Below are 12,500 nucleotides of genomic sequence, written 5' to 3'. Positions count from 1 at the left end.
TGTTGTTTGTAGAATACACTGTATCTTAGGAGGACATTGCAGATCCCCCTGGTTGTTATTTGACTGTGTGTAAGCGTGTGTGTTGCTTGTGTTTCCAGTGTACTCCCATGGAGACACAGACCAGTCCATGCTGGAAGCCAACGTGTCCACAGAGGTGTGCCTGACCGTACTGGACACCCTTAGTGTGTTCATCATGGGCTTCAAGGTAACATCCACCTCACTGGGACTAGGCCTTGGAGCCCTTAGGGGACACAGGCCTGTTGGACTTTTTTAGGTCGTCTGACGTGCCTTGATGTTTTTGTATATTTCCTCTAACTACAAAAACATTGATGCACAAGTGGCATATATACAGAAGTTTAAAGATTTCTGGGGGTGTTCTTTTTAGGATTCTAGAGCAAAAACTCACAGAGCTTTAAAAGGCATATTGACAACAAGAACAAAAAAACTATTTCCCCACCGGTGGGAGAATGTCCCCTAAGGGGCTGGAGTGGGATGGAGTCTCATCGGCGCACCACAACACAGTCCAGTTTAGCTCGATTGTGTAGCACCGTGCATCACAGTGCTTCTTAGCATGCATGGCATAGTTAATCCTGGTACTGTAAGACAGCATGGTACTTTGCAGAGTAGGAAAGTAAAGTGTTTCATACAGTAAGGAGTTCCAGGTTTGTGCCATTTGTGGGTGTGTGTATAGTGAGGTCAGATATGACCACATGATCCACATATGAGACCAGTAGGGAGTTGAGGTATGTAGTGCTGGTCCTGGTGTTGTTGTCATGTTACAGTAATATGCATTCCTCCATGTTGTTGTCAAAAGTGTGTATATATGTACAGTCAGTACCAGACAAAAGTTTGAGAAGTGTTTTCTTTACTTTTATTATTTTCTACATTGTAGATTAATACTGAAGACATTTAAACTACGAAAGAACACATATGGAATGATGTACTAAACAAAAAAAGTGTTATCTACCATCTAGAAAATAATAAAAGTAAAGAAGAAACTTCTCAAAAAATGAGAAGGTGTGTCCAAACTTTTGACTGGTACTGTATATGTATGTGTGTGTTCATCCTCATCCTCTTTCCCCTTCAGACTCAGCTGTGCGCTGACCTGGGACACAACCCCCTGATGAAGAAGGTCTTCCAGGTGCACCTGTGCTTCCTGCAGATCGCCCAATCAGAGACGGCGCTCAAGCAGGTCTTCACATCTCTGCGTACCTTCATCTACAAGGTAATCATTTGTGTGTGAGAAAAATAGATTCATTCATTGTGTCTTTCATATGTCTTTCGCATTGTTATCAGCAGAGTCAATTCAAATAAATATGAGAAATTATCATGAGAACTATTTATATATATATATATACTGTATATATATTTATATTTTTTGTTTCCCTTCTACACATAATGCCATGACCCCCTTGAAGAACTATTTATGTATATCATTTATATACACTATATATATATATACTGTGTGTGTGTGTATATACTGTATATATATATTTACACTAGACAAAAGTGTTTTCTTTACTTAATGCCATGACCCCCCCACTATCCCCATGTCCAGTTTCCGTGTACGTTCTTTGACGGGCGTGCGGACATGTGCGCGTGGTTCTGCTATGAGATCCTGAAGTGCTGTAACTCCAAGCTCAGCTCCATCCGTAGCGACGCCGCCCACCTGCTCTACTTCCTCATGAAGAGCAACTTCGACTACACCGGCAGGAAGTCCTTCGTCCGTACACACCTACAGGTACAGAGGAGGTGAAAGGTCACAGGTCGGAGGTTGCGACGCATGGCTGCAGCCAGCCCCCAACTGTGTGTGTATTGTATGTGCTTTGAGCTCTAAAATTGATTGATCAAATTTCTGTGAATATATTTTATTACTATGTTCAAACCCTGTTAGTGAGAAGATAATAGCTCAAATGGAGTCACTATTAAATAATTGCATGGGACACATTATCAACACATCATTAACATTAATCAACTTTTGGTAACTACTTTTGGGATGTTTTCACATAATTTTGATACAACACCAATTGTTTTTGAATCTGTTGTGTGATGTAGTGTGTACCACGTACACTCCTCTGTCTTGTCTTGTGCCAGAAAGTTTCCCAGTTCAAATGTGTCCGTGGTGTCTCAGTGTGCCTCTCCACTGTTGAACCTGTTCCCTTTGACTCACGTCCCCACAGGTGGTCATTGCAGTGAGTCAGCTGATCGCTGATGTCATCGGGATCGGAGGGACACGTTTCCAGCAGTCCCTCTCCATCATCAACAACTGTGCTAACAGCGACAAGACCATCAAGGTGAGAGAAGACATGTCCGTTTGAGTCCGGAGGGAAGGAGAAATGACCAGACGAGAGTATGAGCATTTCTTTGTGCTTTTGCAGAGAATGATTCTAGCTGTTGACAATGTCAATTTTTTCCATGTTTTTAAAGTGCACTACTCCCTGGTCTCAAAGGGGGGCGCTCCTTTCTTAAGTGGTGGTTTATACAAGGAGCTGATGATTACGAGCTATAGAATGTACCCAGTCATTCTCTCTGCTGTAATCACTGCCTATATAAGACCTGTGCCATTTAAATGTAATCCTCTGAATGCATACATGAGTAGGATTTACTTGTGTGTTCCCTGTGCTTACAACACCTTGAAGGAAACACTGCTGTTTCATTCATGAACAGCTTCCCCATGTGACCTGTGACTTTCAGAGGATACCGCCATTCTTGAAGTTGTTTGCATTCCTGTTTTTCAAACACTTACAACTAATCTGTTAAACTCTTGAGAATTGCCTTGAGGATGGTTTGTCCTTAGGTTCCCCCTATATTCTGTTCAACAGTCCTACTCCCTCCTGAGAAAAAAGAGCTGATGAATCCACACCTTAAAATGCAACATGACATCTGTTCTCTATATCCCTCTCCCTAATTATAATACCTAGCTCACCTCAATGAGTGGATTTGTATTTTACATTTTACATTCAATTTTGTCATATAGCAGATGCTTTTGTCCAAAGTGACGTACAAGGGAGAGAACAGTCAAGCTACAACCAATAGCGACCTAATGTAACAATAAATACTATTTTACATAAGAAATAGAAAAAATATTATAATTATTATTATTGTTATTTCCCCTCAGCACACAGCATTCCCGTCGGACGTGAAGGACTTGACCAAGCGCATCCGGACGGTGCTGATGGCCACGGAGCAGATGAAGGAGCACGAGAACGACCCGGAGATGCTGGTGGACCTGCAGTACAGCCTGGCCAAGTCCTACACCAGCACGCCTGAGCTGCGCAAGACCTGGCTCGACAGCATGGCCCGCATCCACGTCAAGAACGGAGACCTGTCCGAGGTCAGCTCATGAGTCAGGGGTCGCAGGGTCAGGGGGCAAAGACCTCAAGCTCTCTCACTTGGGCTGCCCAGTGATGCATTGGTGTTTTGGGTCCGTCAGGTTATCAGATGATTAGTTCACCAAATCAATCCTAGAGTACAGCTATTACTATATTAATATTACTATGTTAGCTTCACTCAGCAGTTGATAAAAGTTGATACAAGTTGATAAAGAGCACTTGACTTTGCAAAAGAAACAGCAACTCCATCTCTTACTGCCCTTTTGTGTTTTGTCCACAGGCGGCTATGTGTTATGTGCATGTCGCTGCGCTGGTGGCAGAGTACCTGAGAAGAAAAGGTGAGTACAGTACCACCAGTCCTCCACCAGAGGGGCCCTACTATCACCCTCACACAATCATTCAAACACTACTTTGTTATTATATGTACACATGAATGAGTCAATGGAAAACTGATTAACTGTGTCTATATACAGTATGCTGTTGTTCACAGACAATTAGAGCAGATAGTAGTGTTTTGGTTGGTAGTGTACATAGGTGACCTAATAGACGTCATGCACGCACAGCCTCTTATGACCCTGTCTCTCTCTGATGCCAGACATGACACAGAGAGGACTTTCATAGAGAGGACTTTCAGTGCACAGAGAGAAAAAACACCCCCAAAAAAAGCCTCGTTAGAGGACTCCCAACTTTAGGCACACAGGCATATATAACTTGTTCTCATTGTTGGCAATGAACTCCAGCATTTTAATTTGAGAAGGACATGTTCAAAGCTCAATGCTAATAAGGCTCATTAGCCTCTGTATGAGAAGAACACAGCTGTGGTACTCTGCTAGTCTATGATGGTAGGTGCCTTCTTGATCTGTCCTGTGCTTCTGTAGAGGGGCCAGATCAGGTAATGGACAACACCAGTCCCTCTCAGGACCCAAACCCAGGGGCAGAGCCATCTGAAGCTTAATGGACGGGCTAGTTAGAAGTCCTTGGGTTACAAAAAAGTCTGTTTAATGAATTATTATGGAAGAAATCTGACTCGGTAGTGGATGTGTGAAAGGAGTTCAATAATAACAGCAGATGCCCACATAAATGTAATGTTATTTATTGGAAGTTAAAAAAAAATGTCCCTTTGAATCCATCAGAAGTATGTCTGTCTGCCTGAAGTATGTCTGTGTGTCTGTCGCACCCTTCTCCTGGAGATGGACCCAAAAGATCCTTTGTGTCCTCTTTGGAACCCCAGAAACTCCCTTCCTGCCCTGCCTTCTCCCCTTCCCTGTCTCCAGTCCAAGGCCTCGTCCCTGTCTCCTTCTGTCCTACTATATACAGCCGCGGAAAAAATTAAGAGACCACTTCAAAATTATCAGTTTCTCTGGTTTTACTATTTATTGGTATGTGTTAAAGTAGTAGTTTTATTCTATAACCTACTGGCAACATTCCTACCAAATTTCAAATAAAAATATTGTCATTTAGATCATTTATTTGCAGAAAAATGACAATTGGTCAAAATAGCAAAATTGATGCAGTGTCTTCAGATCTCGAATAATGCAAAGAAAACAAGCTCATATTCATTTTTAAACTACACAATACTAATGCTTACACTTAGGAAGAGTTCAGAAATCAATATTTGGTGGAATAACCTTGATTTAAAATCACAACTTTCATGTGTCTTGGCATGCTCTCCACCAGTCTTTCACATTGCCGTTGGGTGACTTTATGCTACTCCTGGCGCAAGAATTCAAGCAGCTCGGCTTCTTTTCATGGCTTGTGACCATCCATCTTCCTCTTGATCACATTTCACAGGTTTTTTATGGGATTCAGGTCTCGAAATTGGGCTGGCCATGACAGGGCCCTGATCTGGTGATACTCCATCCACACCTTTACTGGCCTGGCTGTGTGGCATGGAGCATTGCCCTGCTGGAAAAAACACTTCTCAGAGTTGGGGAACATTGTCAGAGCAAAAGGAAGCAAGTTTTTCTTCCGAGACAACGTTGTACTTTGCCTGGCTGAGGTTTGTAAAAGACCATAAGGCTTGAAAAAGCGGACTGGAGGTTCTTCTAAGTTCGTCTTCTCTGATGACTCCGATTTCACAGTAGGTGCAAGACTCTCTGGCTTGTAGGCCTCTCCAGGTCTCCATCTAACCATCAGACGACCATGTGTTGGGCAAAGCTGAAAATTGGACTCATCAGAGAAGACGAACTAGAAGACCCCCCAGTCCGCTTTTTTCAATCCTTATGGTCTTTTACAAACCTCAGCCAGGCAAAGTACAACGTTGTTCCGGAAGAAAAACTTGCTTCCTTTAGCTCTGACAATGTTCCCCAACTCTGAGAAATGTTTTTTCCAGCAGGGCAATGCTCCATGCCACACAGCCAGGCCAGTAAAGGTGTGGATGGAGTATCACCAGATCAGGACCCTGTCATGGCCAGCCCAATTTCGAGACCTGAATCCCATCAAAAACCTCTGAAATGTGATCAAGAGGAAGATGGATGGTCACAAGCCATGAAAAGAAGCCGAGCTGCTTGAATTCTTGCGCCAGGAGTAGCATAAAGTCACCCAACGGCAATGTGAAAGACTGGTGGAGAGCATGCCAAGACACATGAAAGTTGTGATTTTAAATCAAGGTTTTTCCACCAAATATTGATTTCTGAACTCTTCCTAAGTGTAAGCATTAGTATTGTGTAGTTTAAAAATGAATATGAGCTTGTTTTCTTTGCATTATTCGAGATCTGAAGACACTGCATCTTTTTTGCTATTTTGACCAATTGTCATTTTTCAGCAAATAAATGATCTAAATGACAATATTTTTATTTGAAATTTGGTAGGAATGTTGCCAGTAGGTTATAGAATAAAACAAAAATGTACATTTTACTTTAACACATACCAATAAATAGTAAAACCAGAGAAACTGATAATTTTGAAGTGGTCTCTTAATTTTTTCCGCGGCTGTATATTATATATAATATTGCAATAATGTGAAAACAAAGTACACACGAATTACAACATACAAGTAACTCAGCCAATCAAAATTTGCAAAACAAAAATGTGTTTGCAATGCAAAACAATCTATCCTTGAAATAATAAATACTAATGGTAGCCTCTTCATCTCCTTGTAAACATGATATGTAGTTCCTAAACAAGCAGATTAATCTGCTTTACATAAATCAGTTTACCAGAGCCTAAAATAATAATATATAAATAATAATTTCTTTCAAAAATAAGATTTCAATTTACTGCGGTGGTTGCCATTTTAACTGAAAACAGGCCTACATTTTTTTTAGTATAAACATGTTTTAGCCCAATGTCGTAATCCACCACATAGCCTACATAACATGGTCATGTTACGGGAACTGGCTTAGGTGAAGACACCACCTCCTTTAATTTAGTACTCAGGTATTTTCACCTATTGACATACTGTAGTCTAAAACCTTACCAGCCTTACCATTGTTTACCCATTTACAACACCTAAATATGTTTCTGCTACATAGTTAGGTGACGCAGGCCAAGGATAATCAACGTTAGTGAGTTCTTCCTAACGTTAAAAGTCCTTCCAGGCTGGTTTGAACGATATTCCTGTTGACTTTTAATTAGCTATAGCTCACTAACCAACTCTCCTTAATGATGCTAGCTAACGTAGCTCACTCAAAGTGCACTGCAACATGCAAGTATCTTCCTTCTCTGTGTATGCCAAAGGTTCACTGAACGTTTACCAAAGGCTGATATAACTAAGAGATGTAGTCATATAGCCTAATTACCATGGTGTTCTGTTTTATAAGTCCTATTCACGTAGCAAAGTGACATATTACTAATGTTTGATAGTAAACATTTGAACATTTATCTTTATCTTTGCAGCCTTATTCCAGAATTCCCCTAGTGTAGGCTTTATTAGCAAGGAAGAAACAGAGGGGATTAGAAGTAGTAAACAATATACTTTGATATGTATTTGCTCATTAATTTTATTTCAGAATTTTTGTAGAAGGTTTTATTGGCTTAGTATGCCAATCTATCACAACTCTCACTCATCTAGCTTCTAGTTGTGCTATCGTCATCTGTCTCTTAGCTGGTGGAGACCTGTCTTGTATTCGGCTCTCTCCGTCTCTATTGCCTCATTTTGCCTGTTGTCACTTGCCTCTTTTTCCTCTACTGATCTTTGTTTTCTATTCTCTGTTGTGCTCTGCATCTGTACATAACAGAAATTGTGGTGTAAAATTACAGTATTTCCCTGAACCTACTTCTCTGTATATGAGAATTTCCTCTCCTGAAATGCTCTTTTCATACTCACTTGGAAAAGCATCAATCTGAAGACACATACTTTGAATCAAAGCCTTTATGGCTTCCTTATCTTTCTCTTTGTTCTCTCTTTCCAGATCTATAGTTTCAAACAAGCATGGTATTTTATTACAAGCAATCTAAAAGCAAAACAAGCAAAACATATATGCAAATGAGTGACATAACATCCTCTATTTACCCTGTGAGGGTTCCTGGTTCATTTTCATGGCTGCTAATGCCACATCCAAAGCCATTTGTGTGTTCTTTTTTTCCTCCTCCTTTCTACTGATGCTTTGGGTACTCACGGTCAAACGTTCACTATTTGTACTCTGGGGTTTTGCTCCATCTGTTTGGATGTAATTTTGCCAGTTAAAATGTATACTTATTTTGTACTCAAGCAGCAGTAATGGATGGCACAGCTGAAATGAGCTCTTCTCATACTCACCTGAAAAGGCATCAATCTGTTGACAAATATCAGTAAGGGATAGCACAGGCACAGCCACATGTATACTCACTTGAAGTAGTATCGGCCTTATTGAGCATTCTGTTAAGCACAGCCTTTATGTGCTGCTCTATTTCCTTCTTCTTTTTGTCCTGCTTCATCATTTTGGCCTTAAACTCACTTTGAGCCCTGTGGTCCACCTGATCCAACACATTGTTCAGCTTGGCCGTGACCTCCTCTTCACCTCCTTCCTGCGTTCTTGATGGATCTAAAGGTCAACATATGAAAGAGGGATCAATATGGGATTGGTTAAATCTAGGAGTATGCTAGGAGTATGTTTGAGTGTGTTTGGCCCTCATACTCACTCATAGCAGAGTCCCTGTTATCCAGCACGGTCCTGAGTGCTCCTGCCACGTCCCCTGCCTGTCCCGCTACCTCTTTGGACAGATCTGCATCAAAGATATGCCACTCAGTTTATTAAAACAACTAGTGCAGTGCCCGTAAGAATTATGCATTCTGTAGTGTTAGCAGACGTCGGTGTAGAGAAATCTCTGTGTGTCTGTCTGTGACATGCGTAAGCTACATGCGAAATCTCATAACTAACGTAACTACCGTCAGGGAGATACGCCTGTCACAGACAGACACAGAGATTTCTGGATTTATAGATAGATGTTAAAGTCAGTGATAGTAGGTCTTACCCTGAGGAGGTTCCAGGGCCTTCAGGAGGATGTTGTCATCCAACGCCACACTCTCTCTGTCTTCCTGTGCCTCTTCCACTCTCAAGGTGCTTTGGGGATTCTCTGTCTTGCTGTCCCACTCAGCATCGGCACTCCTAGCAGTGTCCTCATCTGTTAGATGGAAGGTGTCTTTGTTAAAACCAGTAGTCTACTGAACAGTTTGGCTGCATTTTGAAATTTGCTTTTGGTCTTTTGTTCTCATTTATACTCACTCATGGTGCTCGTAGTACCTCTGCTGGTCTTCTTCTTCTTCTTCTTATTCCGATAGTATTCGGCTATACTCGCCTCATCTGTACATTGTACTGGATATTTAGTCATAAAAAAATAGAAAGGGTATTTTGTATTTCAACCTGTTCTACTGTTAATAATTATCTTCTACATACCATCCTTTGCCATTTTGTCCACCTCTGGTTGCTCGATTAGGTGCTCAGCACATACCAGAGTCAGACCTGGGAGAAATACCATGCATGAATCAGCACAGTAGTCTACTGAACAGTTTGGTTGCATTTTGAAATGTGCTTTTGGTCTTTTGTTCTCATTGGCCTATCTATACTCATACTCACTCAGAGTGCCATCCACCTTGTCCAGGATATCCATAAGCACAGGTTTGACCTCACCTATCACCTCCTCATTCACTTCAGACTGAATGGTTGGAGAGTCTGAGGCTAAATATACGGAGAACGTTTCATTAAAACCCAGCTAAGCAACTTCAATGTTTAACTTCATTAAATCGCCCACCAATTGCTCTCAGCTCAGTTTTGGCCTGGGATAATAACTGAATTCACAATCAATGTGTGTCTGGTGATGTGAGGCTACTTATGCCCAATGTGAGCTGACTTCCTATACGAACCCGGAGTGAAGTCAACGTCATCTAGAAGATCATCAATTTCAGCTTTGACATCTTCCTCCCTCTGCTGTTCGTCCTGTTCCAGATCTTTCATCTCCAGTGTGTCCGTCAGGGGCTTGGTGGCCATGGGACGTGTTTCCTTTTGCAAAACTTCTTTCATAAGTTCCTTTATGAGGAGCTTTCGGAGTTCTTTTTTGGTCTTCTTGGCGCTTTTCTTTCCCTTTCCGTCTCTGTCCTCATCCAGATTCACCCCTAAACCCTTTAGCTCTCTCCTCAGATCCTCCATCTTGTATTTTTTTACTTTTTTCTTAACTGCTTTCGCAGAACCTCCATCCTCCACCTGCTGCACTGCCAGGCAGCAGGTCAAAAACCAACGAAACCACATTGAACAAGCAGAAAACCAACTATCAACTAACCTCTAGAAAAACTAAAGCAAGAGTGAACAAGAATTCCGGTGTACACTGAGTTAAATTCTATGACATCATGATGTTGCCTAGCTCCCTTTGTGACCTCACCAAATGGTCTGATGCATGGTTACTGCTACCAGATCAAAACATAATTCAATGGAATGTTCACAGATTCCATTGTCTCTCTTGACATTCTTGATGATATGGATATCCTCATAATATTTATTTGCTACACAGTGTGTATTTAACTGCCACAGTTAATCATAATGTATAGTCACAGTGTATAGTGCAACTTTGTTTTTTATTATAATGTTACATTAAATGTAATACATTGACTAAAACTGGGCACCACAGCAGTAGTTAAGCATCATAGCTTCCCTGCTGATTTAATTGCCTTGTGCTCTATCAGGCAAGAGAAAAAAAGTTTGATTAAGTCTAAATCACCCAAAAACCTTATGAAATACAACTTGTGCTCTGCCCATGAAAGATAGTCTTGAGAGAGTGAGTGAACTCTGGACACAATGTTTGTATTTTTTATTTTTATTTTTTTTTAGTTGTTCCATAAATCCAGTTTTAGAACGATATACTTTATCTTAACAGAAACGCCCACAATTAGCGTGTTATCAATATGTTTCCACCCGAAAAACATCATATAAACACATGCACATGTGACATACTCACAAACAAACACGTTCGCTCTAAATTCTCATTATGTCCAAGGGTCGTTTCTGTGAAATCCTCAGTGAATTCCGCTGATAAGACTCCACGCTAGGCACTCCTGAATCTGCACACTCACATGTTATGCAGTGTGAGGGAACACCGGCCCGTGCTTGAGACATAACCAGGAGGTGAGAGGGAGGCCGTGACCCCACTGATGACACCAGCCACACCTCTCCTATCAGGAGTTTTTTATCATGGATATCCCCCCATCCTCCATTGCAACGAGTCCCTATGAGTCCCTCTAGCTGAGGCACAGCCCTCATTGCATGTCGGCCCAGGGTGGCTTTCCCAAAGCTATAGGAGAGACGAGCATGTCGTGTGTTGACGTGTGTTGACGTGAAGACTGACTTAACCAACCACAGCATTTACCCAACAGAGCTTGTTATGCTAAATGTGTCGTGAGGGGGACAACACTGGACTCTTCAACAGATGTCATCGGCGTCTTGATTATTATAGTTCTTATAGTCTTTTCATATTGACATATTTTAATTGTAGGGTGATATATGGGCACACATATGGAAAGATAACAGAATAAGAAGCCATAATTTTGCCAATTAGAAAGAATATCCATCTTTTTTTTTATTGTAATCAGTGTTTCCAGTTATCTTTTGTACTAAGTTTCACTTTATCAGATTGAAAACAAACAGCAAAAATAATAAGTAAAATGGCCGTAACCTTTTCTGTGATGTGACATATATGATGCCATGATCCATCTACCTTTATGGCTGACACACACACACACACAGACCTTCTCTTCAACTGAAGTGCTGACCTTTCACCTCATTCCTTAAACTTTCAAACCTCCCCATATCTCCTATCTCAAGGTTTGTTTCTCAGCCTTCCTTGTGTTGCTGAATGACAGGCCTTCCAGATGTAAAGACATCCGTGTAGATATAGATCATAAATCCTTAGTCACCAGGCATAAACAGGCCAACCGGGAAATAATAATGGTACCTCCAAATTCAGCCGGTTCCAGTGTTCTTTAACATCACTGTGTTGCTGTCCCACTCAACTCCCTCATCACTGCTAGGGTTTGCATGAAAGAGTGAAATCCGTTTTATTAAGACCATCTCAGTTGACTGGGCGTGATCGGTCATCCATTGCATCTGCCTCAGATAACACTTATCATGGCATCAGCTGTCTCTTATCATTGATGTTCTCTCTCGTGATTTCGGCAGGAATGTTCCGGCAGGGATGTTCTGCGTTCCGTGTGGTCACGCCCAACATAGACGAGGAGGCAGCCATGATGGAAGACGTGGGCATGCAAGACGTCCACTTCAATGAGGTCAGACTCCCTAGGCATTGTGGGATACATGTGGTGGGGTGTGTGGGGTCTGGGTAGAATAAATTGTCCGAACTCAATTTAGAACTCATACACTAATAAACAGTGCATGCATAATTCACTTATATAAAACCCATATCATATAAAGTATAATTATATATATATTATATATAATATATACATATATTATACAGACTGCAGTCGTAGTGAATCATATCTGTAAACATTGCAAATGATCTGATATGACACGGCATGATAATTCTATACATCTCAACACAGAGGTTGTACTAATTACGAGCTGAACAGCCTGAACACTTTCCTTCCACAACAGTCCAATAAAGACACCCATTATCACTGATGAACTTTGTTTTATATGCCACTCCAAATCAACATAGGTACAAACAGGAAGAACAACAACAACAATAAATCACATTCATAAGCTGATATTGAATAATACAAGTAATCTGGGATGTCCCAGC

General features: G+C 41.2%; 1 protein-coding gene across 1 annotated transcript in view; it reads left to right on the top strand.

Annotated features, from left to right (window-relative positions):
* Positions 1-12,500, top strand: part of LOC308375648 (dedicator of cytokinesis protein 9-like) — a 49,242-nt gene that overhangs the window by 25,957 nt on the left and 10,785 nt on the right. The window contains exons 32-38 of the mRNA XM_080851817.1: positions 99-205; positions 1,088-1,225; positions 1,559-1,741; positions 2,181-2,294; positions 3,119-3,334; positions 3,613-3,670; positions 11,918-12,024. Coding sequence (XP_080707943.1) covers positions 99-205; positions 1,088-1,225; positions 1,559-1,741; positions 2,181-2,294; positions 3,119-3,334; positions 3,613-3,670; positions 11,918-12,024 — 923 coding nt within the window. The remainder of the gene's footprint in view (positions 1-98; positions 206-1,087; positions 1,226-1,558; positions 1,742-2,180; positions 2,295-3,118; positions 3,335-3,612; positions 3,671-11,917; positions 12,025-12,500) is intronic.

This window comes from Sprattus sprattus (genome assembly GCF_963457725.1).
Source record: "Sprattus sprattus genome assembly, chromosome: 14".
NCBI classification, from domain to species: Eukaryota; Metazoa; Chordata; class Actinopteri; order Clupeiformes; family Clupeidae; genus Sprattus; species Sprattus sprattus.
This window is presented reverse-complemented; position numbering and strand designations above follow the sequence as displayed.